Here is a 15126-nt window from a genome sequence, read left to right on the forward strand (position 1 = left end):
ATTCATAATTACATACTTCTAAACCACAAATGCTTCTGCCATAAAAAGAAATAATCAACAGGGCATGTTGTATCACATGATGAATATTTCATTTTGGACCAAAATTTGTTTTATAGTCTCACTTAAAAAGATATTCATGGTACTTCAGCCTGGGGCTGGACTGAAATGTTAATTTCTGAATCAAGCAGCATTAATAACTACAGTAACCAGATTTTGAAGAAAAGGTTGTTTAATAACTTACCAGGAACATGGAAGACTTGCTGGGTCGACCTGGAAGTCCAGGAGGGCCTGGAGGACCTGGTAGCCCAACACCAGGATCACCCTGAGGGAGACAGCAGTGGGATGTTTGTGTGTTTATTTGTACATTTAGTGATAATTACTGATTTATACATTGGCTCATTTTCCATGACAATTCATACAGTAGTGATGTGTCTGTAAATGCCCTACCCTATTTACATTCTGACCAGATTCAAGTCCAGGTATCATGGTATTAAAGGGGGGATATTTACCTTTTCTCCCTGGAGACCAGGCTCTCCCTGTAGTCCTGGGAATCCTGGAATCCCTGTTGCTCCCTGGGAAAAACATAGTTACAGCTGTGCTCAAAGCCACATCAGATATCAACGCATCAGCGGTCACGTAACACAGATTAAACGCAGCACACTGACACAGTTGTAAGTAGTGATATCAGGAATGATGTTAGATCAGTGACCCCAATCTAGCGGCATAAGTCAGTGTAGTATCAGCTAATATATAAGTGTAGCTCCTTCAATAAGTACCTGTATGTTGAAAATGTTCCTGCATCAGTTTCCCCCAGAGACACTAAAAAAAATAACTCCCACAATAAAAGAGCCTATAAATCTACAAGACTGGAAAGACTTTACTTACTGGGACACCAGTTTCACCTTTGCTTCCCTAGACAAAAGACAAAAATAGAAAACCAATCCATCATTTTATATTTTGAGCTGTAGGAGTGACCTAAACAACAGAATGTGCTCAAAATGGCTCTTTTGATGTTCTGTAAACAGAAAACTACATAGTTTAAAAATAGAATATTTTGAATATTACAAATAAAGCAAACAAGCAGATAAAACTCACAGGCTGTCCATCTTTCCCAGGAAGTCCCGGTGGGCCTGGATGTCCCTGTGGTCCTTGTGGGCCCCGGGGTCCTGGCTCCCCTCCCTCCCCCTCTCCTGAGGCTTGTCCTGGAGGGCCGGGTGGTCCTGGGGGACCGGCTGGACCTGGCTCACCTGGCTCCCCTTTCTGTCCTGGGTACACCTGAAGGGACTGAGTGTTGAATAGACTCAGTGAGTGATTCATTTATTCATTATTCACTGGAATATAGCAAGGCATCAAACAGTGTGCAGACTTAACATTAAGACATTAACTAAATAGCAGAGGGACTATTCTGGCTTAGTTATACCTCAGCGAAAGGAGCCAGTTGTGCATAAATTGATTAAACAAAACTTTTTAATCATCATAATGTTTGTGACTCCAGCTTTCTTTAGGATTTTTCCCAACAGTGGCTACTGTATGACACCAGAATTTCATATGAGGCAAAGATGAAGTCTCAGTTACAGTAATTGTGGCACCCTTCCACTGCAGGATTCTGGCTCAAGGGATGGGTATATATTTTTCCAGTTAATCGTGCCTATTACTACTCTACCTGAACACTGAATAAACCTCTTTTTAATCTATGTTGGACATTACTGAACAACCATACAGATACATGTATTACTTAAAATCTTAAATATGTGCTGTGCTTTACATCTAAATTATGAAGAAAATAACTACTTACAGTGTCAAGTACGGAGGCTGGAATATCTGTCTCAAAAGATTTTACTGTAACAAAGACACAAAGTGAGCACATTCAAAAATTTGCCAGTTGAATCTTCAGTGAAAGAAGATGGCACTTGATTAGCATGATTTGAAAAGGTGGAACCATACAGAATGGTAACCTATATGACCTATTAGGATATGAAACCTTAATTTAGGGCCGGTCACAGAACAGAAACCGAGACAGAAGGCTGCTTCTCTGTGAAGGAGGGGCAGCTACAATGTCTCTTCCAGCACCATCTGCTGGCTAATTTGAGAAATACAACACAGGAGGCGCAGCCTTGGTCATGTATTATAGCATCACTTCAATGTCAGCACACACATCTAAAATAAATGCTAGTGTGCATGTGTGTAACAGAATTAGGTACCCGCAAGATTTGGCAAGTCAGTGCTGTTTGTTGCCACCAAAGACACATTTCCTAAAATATATTAATACAAAAGTAAGATTTATGTTGGGGTTTTTTCACCTCTTTCTGTGGTCTTCTCCACTTCCTGTCCAGAAGTCTCCTCTATGTCTTCATCATCACCTAACGACATCTCGGTGGGTGGAGCTCGGACTGGGGAGCTGTAAGTGGGGTCCAGCTCTGGGAGGGGCTGAAAAAAAATTAAATAATAAAAATGACATAAGGTGAAAAAAGAAGCTAGAATCTACACGGTCTACTCACAAAAACGTGCAAATGGAAGGATAAACTTTTTTTTCTGCAATATTCCAAGGTCTTTAATAAAATAATGTATAAGTTCTGAGATATATAATCAGAATGGAAATAATTTGCATATATGTTTTGTTTCTAGGGCTTGGTTTAAGTCATTCAGCATGTTTTTATGTAAAATATTCCACAACTACGCATAAAAATAAGAAGCTTAATAAGCCTAGCTTGTGTATATATATTATTATTTTAGCTTTAGACTTCTTGATGTATTCATAAAACAGCAACAAAAATCTGAGCAAAGTGAGTGTTTGCCACAGATGGTAGGAAATGTTTTCTCTTAGACCAGATCCAACTGCAGTGTCAGGCTGAGACTGAAAGCAACATTCCACACATTGCACCAAGCTGGCTCACAGTGCCTTCAACACTATTTCTGCATTATTGTATGAGATCTGCTGTGGTGATAAAACCACATGACCCGCTGTCCTGTTTATGAATGATCCTTGAAAAGGAGTGGCAATGACAAAGCAAGAAATCTTTTCTTTCCTGAAGAGTGTTGGATTTGGGATTTGAATCTGTCTTCTGACAGTCCTGATGTGGCGGACGAGGACATTTTTCAGATAGCTCAGAACTGGCTGAGTAAGAGCCGTCACACATTTGGACAACACCTCATGTTTCCATACTTCCAAATCTTAGTGACATAGCACTGAGGTACTTGAGGTAAAATGATTTCATTTGGGTCACAGTGGCCTGGAGTTGATTAAGAAAATCTGGGTAAATGAAGCAAATCTCTCTGATCTCTCCTGATAGTGTCTATGTGCCCTTAAGCAAAGCATTAAAATCTCCAGTAGCTCCAGTGAGTTAAAAGGGAAGATTGTACCGTAACTTTCATGTTTGTGCTGGCTCCAGCAGGTGATTAGCTTAGCTGAGCATGAAGACAGGAAGTGAGGAGGGGGTTCACAGCTAGCCTTGCTTTGTCCAGAGTTTAAAAATATACCTACTAGCACCTCTAAATTAACACATTCTACCTTGTTTGTCAATTTTACATTTTGGTTTGTGTATGAATAACACTCACAAAAAAAAAAAACCCAGTTTTATTTGAGGGGGGGCTATTTCTTGGCTGGGCTAGGGACTCTCTGCACTCTCCGTTGGTTGCGTGGCAATCTCACGGTGACAAGACTCCAGTCTTTATGCTCATCTTGCCATCCAACTTCTAAGATTCCCAAAAGAAATAAACTATTTCTTTAAGTAAAATATAGTACTCCACCCCTGCCGCTCTTCTGTTGCTCTGTTGTATTCTTTTCTCTTTTTCTGAGAGCACAGAGCTGGCAGGGAGAAGCACATATCACCATGTTCTAGTCTCCACCAGGCCTGTAAGGTTAACTGCTTTCTTTGTCCTTCCCATTTAGCTGGGATGGACTTGGACCAGAGGGATAGTGTGGCGTGTATGAGTGTGTGTGTATATACACACCACGGTATACTCTCTCTCCTCCACAATCTTCTTCACTTCGTCTCTTCCTTCAATGTCTTCATAAGCATCATCACCACTTCCGTATCCAGAGGCCTGAAGAGAGAAATGAGAGCAGGATAAAAAGGAGTCAGTAGATAAACGGACGGAGACGGATCAGATCAGTGCCGAATGCAGAATACACAACCATTTAAAAAATATTTATTCTTGTATCCAAACATCAGCTAATTCATTTAACTGATTTAAGCCATGCTAAAACATTACTGTGCCTTTATTATATGGGCCACTGGATAAGACAACATGCATGAAATTCTATCAAATTTGGATCATTGTTAGGACAAAAAATAAAAAATATTCTATAGCCATCTGAAATCCAGATATTATATATAACTCGTGAAAAAAAAAAACAACTGCATTATATACCTGCAGCATCTAAGACATGAGTAACTGTTACTGGTGTATGTCTACCATGGGAAATCTTTTATTTTCAAATCTATATTTATGCAAAAAGAATTTTTAAATGAAAGATGGAGAGGAGAAAATCATCAAATTAGCTCTGTTTAAATTTCAGCTAATTTCACTTATTTTTTTTATTTAAATAAAAATAAAATTTAATTTTAGTAATGTGGCGGAAAACATTGTCAAGTTTGAGTTGTATTAATTATTGAACAATTACATTATATATTAAGCTGTGTCTCACATTCATGGTCATACTAATCTAAATGTGGTGGCATTCCAGTTCATCCCAAAGGTGTTGGATGAGGTTGCGGTCAGGGCTCTGTGCAGGCCAGTCAAGTTCTTCCACACCAAACTGGGAAAACCATTTCTTTATAGCTCTGACTTTGTGCACGAGAGCATTGTCATATTGAAACAGAAAAAGGTCTTCCAAAAATGGTTGGAAGAGCACTGTTGTCTAAAATATAATGTATGCCATAGCACTGTCAATATAGTTTACTGTAGTGCACTTCCCCCCCCCCGACCAGTAGAGGGAGGAATAGTTCCATGTTTGGGCTGCTGAGGCTGTGTGTTCTGACAGAACGGAAAAGAACTTATGTTCTTAAAGACTGTGTTTGTATGTGTTTTGGTGCCCACTCACATAAGGATCGTCCTCCTCGCACTGGTCATCTGGGGCCGTGGGATCCGACTTCAGCACCAGCTGCTGGATGGTGCCCTGGAGAGAGAAAGAGGAGTGGAAGAAGACGATGAGAGTCCGTGTTATGTTGTGTGGTAATTTAATTCTGTGTCATTAAATTTTATTCAAGCTTAGCGTACGTTTCCCACACACTAGCATACTGCCTCTTTCTTTCAGCAAAACAGTTTTGCTCCTTCCCTCATTACCCCACACATTATTCAGCACAACTGCACACAATAACACGCACACTCAAATGGACATTCACAAACATCTGGCAGTGAAACAGGTGTCTTTGGAGGGAGGACAGTTTGGATGAGCGTGAGACAATGTTCACATCAATCTTAAAGCACCATATTACCGTATGGATATTTGTGCAAATTCACATTCAAAATATTTTTTTTCATTTTAGTGGACAAATACCACGAGCACTTGTATCATATTTAAAATAACACATTTAACTATTCTACATTTTGTGTTTCAGGACTCAGATTATCAACAGGCTTTAGATGTAAATGTTATGTCATCCACTATGGGTCATTTTTCTGTCTCTAACTGATACTAATCTTTGAGTATACTGTACTACACTACAAAGCTAGTGTCCAAAAAACCTCAGTTTAGAAATGTTGCACCATCTTTGAGCCTGGTAACAGCTGCTAGCCATCATAATACTTTGATGTCTGTATTGTCAGCTTTACCACTGTAACAGTTTACCAGTGCTGCAACTGGCTTAATGGGTGGATGCTTAGACAGAAAATGCATTTAGTGCATCCCAAATATGTTAAATCTTGTTAGAGGTTTATGTTTGTCATTCACCTGCATGTTTCTACAACCATCCCTGGGTTATTCTTGTGAGAGGGACCATTATTTTGTTGTCATTCCCTAGGGAGTAATGAACACGATAAACAGGAATGGCTGCACCTGGTCTGTTAAGATGTTAAGGTACACCGTGGCATCAAGTTGTCAATACACAGGTGTTAATGTACCCAGTGTATGCTAGTTCAATATACTAGTAAATGCCCTCCAAACCCCCAATGGATTTTTAAGTTGTAACCACGCATGCTTGTTTTAATGCCTTATTAATAAATTATTTAATTAATAATTAAAGTCTTATGTAATGGCCGCTGACAATACTTCTGATTGACTGGCAGGTGTCTGAGCCTTAGTGTCCCAATCTACTTTAACTTTACTTCTTCCATTATTTTCTGACACTGGGACACCTTGTGGTACATTATTGCTTGAATTACAATTCAAAGCTCAATATTTCATAAAGACATGAAGTTTTAGTTAGAGTTATAGTTGATTCCAACAAGTTTTAACAAAGCATTAAACTTAAGGTACTTTTACAACAGCCTATTCTGACCTATGGTATACTGGTGTAATACAGAAACTGCAGTGTCACACAGGAAGTGATGCAGTTTTTGTTTATAATGTAGAGAAATTATAAAAACAATGCTGTTACCTTTCTGCAAATATCGCAATCCACTGTGACCTGCAAGCACACACTTGTTTTTCGTCTGTGATGGTTGAAGGTGAAGTTTTGACCTTCTGTTTAGGGAGTCACCATTCTGACAAGTTATCACAAAGAATTTTAAATCCTTTAATGTGTTCATGAGCAAGTGTGGAAATGTATGATGTATGTAACCGTCATATTCCAATCAAAAGAGGGCCCCACTTCATCTGAAGGGGAAAGGTGCGTCTTTCTAATTATTTAGTGTATGTGTGCGCAGACATATGCAATTGCGAATGGTCCTTCAATCTCAGTCAGTGGGCCTGTCCTCTTATTAGATCAGCAAAGACTTGCTAAAGGCAATTTCAGCCAAGTTTATTGATATTGAGTTCAGGCCAGAGGACAAACACCTGTTTTTAATGGAATGAAGCACAGTCTATGAAATGTAATGGTGGTGAAGGAGTGAGAGAGGGAGGGAGGGAAAGAATAGAGTGCAAGAGAAAGAATGGGTGGATATGAGTTGGGGTAGCAACCAAATCAGAGACATCTGTTTGTGCAGTAAACAACACATCTGAAATAAACAAAGAATGTGCCACGCAAACGTTTCCACTTATTTCAAACATTTCAGTATGTGAATTCCCCCCTAAACTGAGTTACCACAATGTGAATGAATGATTTCGCTGGTCAGTTTGTAAAACTTTTTAATTATACAAATATAAACACTTGAAGGCAGTGGGAGGATTTGTCAGTGCTAGGCTGTTTGAGTGACACTTTTATGGTTGCTCAAAAGTTTGCTCTCACACACACACACACACGCACACCTATAACACATATGATTGCATCCAAATGTGCACAGACACACTAAGATGCATGCACGCACGCACACACACAATGAAGGTTGAACAGGAGATCTTTAAAAAGGTCATACAGCAGCTTGTATTGGAGAGTGTAGTCACATTGTTCAGACAAAAATGCTTTCTCACAGTCACATATGGGGACTGACCTTCCATTTGGGGACAAGGAAAACCATTTATTTTCGATTCGCAACTTGATTTTTGGTTATTGGCTTATTAGAATTTCAGAAATATCAGAATCAGAAATACTTTATTCATCCCCGAGGGGAAACTCTTTAAAGTTACTCAAGTTTTATAAGAAAAGGGAAAGCTAAAGTTGGAAAAAGTAAGACGACGAGACAGAGGTTAGTGTAGTATAGTAGTTTGCTTCATACACAAGACGTTTGGCCTGTATTTACTGCTGATCATTATGTTTCTAATGAGATATCTTAGAACTCAATCCACATAAATCTCTGGCAAATTCTGAATGGTTGCTAATCACTTTATCCAGATGACAGTTGTTAGCATGGTGCTGTAATTAAATAAAAACTTATATTCTTCTTCAACTGTGAGGAAGTACACACATTCTCTGGTTGACACTTATATGGTCAAAGTTCAGAAAAGGCGTTTCTCACTTAGGTTACAATGTATCAGAGCTCCTGCTGATGGTAGTCTTGGATATGAATGAAGACTGTATATTTTGCAGTCTGGTCAGCGTCCACAGACTGGTACTCAGGAGTTTTCAGATGTTGTGGATGTCTAAGAAAAAGGTTAAGTACTTCTAAAAAGGTACTGTTCTGTGTCTGCAGGTATTGCACTCGCCATGGTGAGGAAAGTGTTGCCAAAGCAACAGAGAGCAGGTAACTTCAGCTGGTTGCTGGCCAAGTGTGTGCGTGCGTCTCAGAGAACACTCAGTGCCATCACCGCTGCGGCCGAGGTCAGCCCACTTTAACTGATAATTTGTATGTGCAGTAAGACATGTATGTGTCATAGCATATTTGAAATCAGCTAATGTGTAAGTCTCTTTTTACCACAAGGTGTCACCAGTTTATTTGATTATAACAAGGTGTACCATGACTTGCAGACTGTAGAGTGTTAATAAAATAATTGCTATCTAGTCTTATGTAAGTGTTTTGAGAACTATTATTCGGAACTAACATACCTCAGCATATTTTGCTGTTCAATCCAAAATGAACATTTAACAAAGCTGTCCTACAAAATAGGTGTTTGAGCTGATCTTTTATTGCTAACTCTGCAACACAAGTTGCAGTTACACATCTGCATCCAGCATTTATATTAGTTCAACAGCTGCATTCTTAAATCTGTGGCAAGAAGTACTCAACACAAATGCACACAACCTGAACATAAGCATATGTGACAGTGTTTTTCCTCAATGTTAAAACACATTCAGTTGCTCAGGGAGAAGCAGAAAAATGGTTTGCTCTCTCTGCGTCTTTCTCCCTTTCTTTCTACTTCTCTCATGTACAGATGGTGTGCCAGCACCACACAAGCATTTTCAACACCCAGCATGGGGTGTGTTTCAGTGAAACTAAGAAAAGAAAAAAATATGAGTGAAGAAGTCAATGTGGGGGAAGATATTTTAGTATCTTTGTTTGCATGTGTGTGTGTTCAAGTGAAGCTGTGTGTGAGCGTACTACTGCAGAGAGCTACTGCTACTGCATGGCTCTTCTTCCATCTCCTCCCAGGGAGAGCAATATCTCTGACGGAGCTGCGAGTTCAAACAGCTGTAGAGGGCCTCTGGGTGACGTCACAGCTTATGATGGCCATACTGGAGATTTACATCTGTTGAGCAATGGTGGCTACACAGGGTTTTATGCCAGAAAGGAGAAGTACCCTGAGTGATTTTCTGCTGTTGCACCCCTTGAAGGTATGAGTGGTATCCCTTGATTGATGGTGCAATTTTTTATGTATTATGTCTACTTATAATACTCGTTTCTGATTGGCTGGCAGGTGTCCAGCCTTAGAATCCTGACATTTTTTACCACCACTTTTATCATATATATTTTATCACTAAGAGTAGCTGAGAGAAGTTAGGTGTAGTTCAGTGGAAGGAGGTCAGTAAGACTTGCTCACAGTCAGTTGATGCACGTTATGAGCAGGTAATGAGTGTTTTTGGAAAAATACAATGATAATGAACTTTTAAAATCATAATTTGATGGCAAAAAAAAAAAAATCTAGTGGGCTTTTCTTGTCGAGGTTTTATTTCAGATAAATTGGTATTTTAACAAAGATAACAAAAATTTGTTTGTTCCCACAAGGCTTTGACAGAATGCCAATGGATAGACTCGTGGGACAAAATAATGGTAATTTTATCTTAATAATAAGTACATTAAATTGAATTGTAATGGGGAAAAACAACTTCTTGTTGTCTTTATTATCCGTCCAGTGTCCCTGATACCCCACCAAGCCCCTATAAAATGTCAATAAAAATTCTCTTTTGCTAAAAATAAAGTCATCATCTGGAGTCAGTCAAAACAAATGGGCCCATGATATGAACCTTTTGATAAATAAATGAAGTGATTTTGGTCTGAAGTTAAACCCACATCAGGTGTCTCTACCTACAATGGTTTAAAACCAACTATTTGATAAATTGTTCCAGCAACAAAATGGTAAATGGACTGTACTTGTATAGCGCCTTTCTCGTCTTTTTTCGACTACTCAAAGCGCTTCAACAAATGGACTCCCGTCTGAGACCAAAAAATCCTGAATAAACACATTTTCTCCCTGCCTGGTTCAATGGATTTCTTTGAAACGCTCGTCAGATTTCTCTAATAAAATCTTAATGAGGGGGAAAAAAAGTTGCTTGGCTATAAGAACTTCTTTCCACTGTCCTGGAAACGAAACATCTTGGAGTTTGTCCATCACATGAACTTACATAACTACAAATCAGAAGAGAAGAGGACAAAAGGTTTTTATTTTTAAGGTCACAGGTCATGTATTTTTCTAGTTTAGCCACCGGCCACAAGTCGATTTAGTCAGAAAATTAATTGTTGGCATGTTTTATAATATGTGCTTGGCTCTTCTTATTAAAATGTAATATTCTCACAATGCTTTGGACAAGTTTCAGATTTAACATCTTGATAAGACTGAAAACTAGGATTCATTTTTTGGCTCAGATAAATACCAGCTCAACTTGCTTATCCCATACATATAGTACATAACTGAATGTTATTCCCTTTACACAAAACTATTTTCTCCTCATCATCCCTCCTGCTACATTGGGACAAACACAGCCTTTTCTTGAAAATACTTAAAAGCAAATCGTAGATGATTGGGAGGAAAGTGCTGAAGCATTTACTGGTTTATTTTCTTTTACAAGAGCACTGAGAGCAGAACACAGCATCGCATGTGTTACTACCTCTTCTCCTGGATCTGATTTCTCAGCACTTCTCTGTCACACACCCTCATTATAACCACACAGGGATATTTAACAACAACAGTTGCATAGGATTTGAACCTCCCACCCTTGCATCTATTACTATTGTTTGATTCTACTCTTTATAATTAAAGAATTGGCATTTGCACACTCAGTTGCACTCAGTGTAAGTCATTCAAGATGAGAGATCAGCTATATTCCAAAAACGTAACAATTTATGAGCTGTCACAGGATAAGGCAGTGCTCATAAACACATGCAGTCATTCATTCCTTGTCTCCTGTGGCAGTCATAAAGCTGCCAACAAAGACTATTGTGTTCATGTCTCAAATGTAAAATAGGCAACTGCCCAAATGCCACGTTTGATTCTGCACCTACGAGTGGATTTGACATCTACTGTCAACCCATTGATCCAAACCTGCTGACATTAGGAATGAACTACAATGAAATGCAGCTCTCATAGAGGGCTGACAACTGACACAGAAATAACAGGAAAATCCTGTTGCACACACTTAAATACACACAATAAATCCAGTACCATCCAGACTCACCACAAACCTCGCCAGGCCCGTACCCCCAGCATTCCCTACGAAGATCCCCGAGCTGGCCTCGAAGGTCAGAGGCTGAGGGCTCCTGGTGAAGGCAACTCTGTGGTATTCCTCGCAGTCCATGTAGAGACGCACCTGAGTGACAAGGGCACATCCACACATACTTATTTCCAGCAACTGACAACAAAAAGTATACTTGCAGCAAAAAAGGTCATCAGTGGAAGAAACTTCCCTACAGTTACATATACAGTGACACATATAAGGTCTCAGCTTAGTTTCATTTTGTGACAACATCTTCACATATTAAACAAACATCTGTAAAAGATAAGAGCCACGATGTAGCCTATTTAACACTCCAAGATCAAAAAAGGGCTGCCAGCGACACAGACTGTATCAGATGTCAGTTATGTCTCATTTTTCTATAAACAAAAACTTTTCCTTTAACAGTATTCTGATGCAATAAGTCTGATATTCTGTTTTTGTCTTTATTGTCAACAAATCCCATGAAAAGACTAAAACCAGTATTGTGTGTGTAGCTCAAGATTGATATCTCATTCCTCTGTGCCATAGAGCTGCATTGTTAATTAAAAACACATCAGTGAGCCACATAATTACACTGGGTGACATGTTCCTTCATTACAGTGAACACAGGCACTGTAGTGTATTTTGAGTCAATCCCACATACACATGGCTAAAAATATTCCCCATAAATGTACTATTTGCACCCGTTTGAGTAATGTTTGTTATTAACTCAATAGTCAATTATTTAGCCTGTTTTAAAAATTAAAGTATAATCGTAATCCCTTTTTAAAGATTGACACAATTTGTTATTATGCTTGTGCCTCAAGGAATTACCATAAATATGAGTCCATTGTGTTCCCAAAGTTATTTTCTTTCCCCACTCAGAAACTGAAAACTTCACAACAATGTTTCTGAAAAAATTAGTTTTTATGCATTCCAGTGCAACCCAGCAGATTACATGCAAAATACTTGTCTCCCACTTTTAAATGCAGTGCAGAAGTCAGATCCAGCCAATCTTGTCATTAAAATAATGAAACTGATCTTGATTTACTGTTGAAAGGCCACACATAGTGTCTTTACACAAACAAAGTGAAGAGAACACAGTAAACCCACCTCTGCCCCCTGTACAGTCAGGGTAAACCTCGCCCATCTCCCTGTCAGGTCTCCCATTTTGAAGGAAGCTGCTTCCTGGGTCCCACCTCTTGTTCCTGGGTCGGTGTAGTACAATATGACTTTCTGGGAACCATCCTCTACTTCAGACAACGCTATACCTAAGTGTACAATCTTACAAAGAAATCAAGACATGTAGAAAATTGTTATTTACTTTTACATGTAGCAGAAAAATTGGTGCTATAGAAAAGATAACAGGAAAAGACACAGAGGAAAGGAGTTGAGAAGATTTGCGTCGCCTACCTTTTGGTAAGCATCTGTAATGGCGAACAGCACACCACCACGGCGTGTTGTAGGTTTAGCTGTGACCGTGATGGCAAAATCATAGCAGAATGGGTCGGGGATGAATGACTTTGTGAGGCGGCCCACGTTGGCATCCGGGCCAAAGCTGTAGGCAGGGTAACCCCCGAAACCCGTAACAAAGGAGACAGAGGGAGGAAGTGGAACGCCGATCAACTCTGTCAGATCCAAGGCTCCCTGAGCACCACTGTCTGCAAAAAAAATAAAAAATTTAATAAATTAATTAATTTAAAATAAATAGATAAATAAAAATGGAGGTGGAAACCATGTTAGTGGAGGAGAAACTTTGTTGCATGAAAAATGTATATCACAGAGTGCATCAGTGGCCTACTGACACCTTTACCAAACAAAAAGAAACAGAGCTGAAACATTCAGCAAACAAAGAGGTCAAGAAAACTGATTGCTGCCACATAAAACTAACACTGTGTCAAGGGTTAAATTGAACTTTACTGATGCAGAATTTGGCATCTCATGCTTTTGTTGTCTGTAAGAACCTCTTATCTCAGTCACTGCAATTGTTTTAATGATGTAAGACAAATCCTGTTTGTCAGAGAGCACCTGCAGCCACCTTGAGCTGTCTTCTCAAGTGAAGTGAAAATCCTCCCATTTCTGAATGATCTGGCGCTTTTTTCTAACCACACTACAGTACTTTCCTATACAGCAGGCATATCAGACAGACAGACATATATTCATGTTCTTGCATGGTTTGTACTTTGCAAAGGTTCGTGAAAAAGGTGCCCTCAAGGGGCTGCAAGAGCCCCCAGTTTGCTCTGTGTCAATCTGTGCAAATTTGTTTGGGACTATGCACCATTAAAAATAAAAAAGATAAAGACCTTAAAGTTGTTGGTTATTATCTAAACTCAAGGGTATTAATTGATTTTTGCTTTTACATTGTACATATTCCTTAGTAAGTTTGCGTTTAATCAAATTACCACAAACTAATTTGATACGCAGCAAACCTGGGGCCAGGGAGTAGGAGCACTGGCTGGTATCTGTGGCTAGACAAAACAATGAAGCTGCGATGCATAGTGTGCTCAGTGTTTGATGGGTACTTGAAGGTGACAGAGTACACAATCCATTGAGGGGGTGTGTGGGGGGGGGGTCTACAGCTCATTTTTGAATTGGGCCCCCCCAGTGGGTTAATCCAGCCATGGGTCAGAGGACTGATATGCTATCCTAGAAATTAAAGCATTCCACAGTACAGTCAGTGTGGGAGCTCTAGTCATCTAATAATTTATCTTTTCATTTCACTTAAATTAATTTAGTAAAGTAATTAAGTTGAATAGATACATCTCTATACATTTTCAGTAATCCTTTATATATTTTATGCATTTTATATTTGACACAGTTGGATCAGAACCATGGTCAGCCACAAATCGCTCTGGATTTCCATCACACATTTTCTCCATTCTGGATCATTATAAGTCTGGGAGATTCCAACCATCCTTGCTTCTGTCTTTAGACATTTGGAAGTTTGACAAAATGTCAGATACACCCCATTAAGTTTGCCAAGAGGGCAAGAAGGGGCTTCCATTTGTCTAACGCCCCCACCCATGCCAGTTTATTCTGTAAACTTAACATTACTGTATGCACACTTGCCTGCACACACATATCCACAAGTCCTCAAGCAGGCTGTCTCTCTCAGGCACACAAGCACTTTGTGAATGCCCACCTACCACAACATCTCTTTTCTCCACTTCTTGCTCTCTCTGTCACACATGCACACTCACAGTTCCCTCGACACCTGGTTCTCCTTAGTGGGAAGACCCCAGGAACAATCATCTGTTCTTTTAGAGCACATAGGCAGCAGGGTATAGAGGGCTGGGCATCTGGAAGGCATTAGGTTAGACTAATACACACATGCTGTGCAGTGGCAGCTCCTGTAAATTAGGCTTACCACGTGGCGTGTGTATGTGTCTGTGTGTGTGAAGGAGTGACAAAGACAAAAAGAGAGACAGACTGAGATGGAGAGTGCAAACATTAAGACTACCATGAGTGCAGTGTGTGTGTATACGCGCGTGTGTGGCCAGCAAGGCTCCCCACAGGAAGAGAGCCGCACTCCTTTCCCCAAGCATTAATTGGATTGAAACCCCTACAGAGTTTGGCAATTAAAAAACAACAATGAAGTGCAACCCACACTGTTCGGTTGTATAACCTGCACTGTATCTGAATACTGTAACTTAGCTGGATTGTAGTTTAGAGCTGCTTCTGTTCAAACACTGTCTCTGGGATACTCTGGGATAAAAAGAGAACTATTCTTCCTTAGACTTCTTATCTCAGACTACTTAGATTTTCACATAAGTAGAGCCAAAATCTGGATTTGATTGTGATT

General features: G+C 39.5%; 1 protein-coding gene across 3 annotated transcripts in view; it reads right to left on the minus strand.

Moving 5' to 3' along the window:
• LOC122866868 (collagen alpha-1(XVIII) chain-like) overlaps window positions 1-15126 on the minus strand; it is an 82052-nt gene that overhangs the window by 13367 nt on the left and 53559 nt on the right. For all 3 annotated transcript variants that reach the window (XM_044177061.1, XM_044177059.1, XM_044177060.1), the window contains 11 exons: window positions 12738-12985; window positions 12438-12608; window positions 11307-11438; window positions 5045-5119; window positions 3952-4044; window positions 2301-2427; window positions 1796-1839; window positions 1096-1284; window positions 886-912; window positions 510-572; window positions 242-322 (listed from right to left, as the gene is read on the minus strand). In XM_044177061.1, coding sequence (XP_044032996.1) covers window positions 242-322; window positions 510-572; window positions 886-912; window positions 1096-1284; window positions 1796-1839; window positions 2301-2427; window positions 3952-4044; window positions 5045-5119; window positions 11307-11438; window positions 12438-12494 — 888 coding nt within the window. In that variant the 5' untranslated portion in view covers window positions 12495-12608; window positions 12738-12985. The remainder of the gene's footprint in view (window positions 1-241; window positions 323-509; window positions 573-885; window positions 913-1095; window positions 1285-1795; window positions 1840-2300; window positions 2428-3951; window positions 4045-5044; window positions 5120-11306; window positions 11439-12437; window positions 12609-12737; window positions 12986-15126) is intronic.

This window comes from Siniperca chuatsi, linkage group LG19, assembly GCF_020085105.1.
Source record: "Siniperca chuatsi isolate FFG_IHB_CAS linkage group LG19, ASM2008510v1, whole genome shotgun sequence".
In the NCBI taxonomy this organism is placed as follows: Eukaryota; Metazoa; Chordata; class Actinopteri; order Centrarchiformes; family Sinipercidae; genus Siniperca; species Siniperca chuatsi.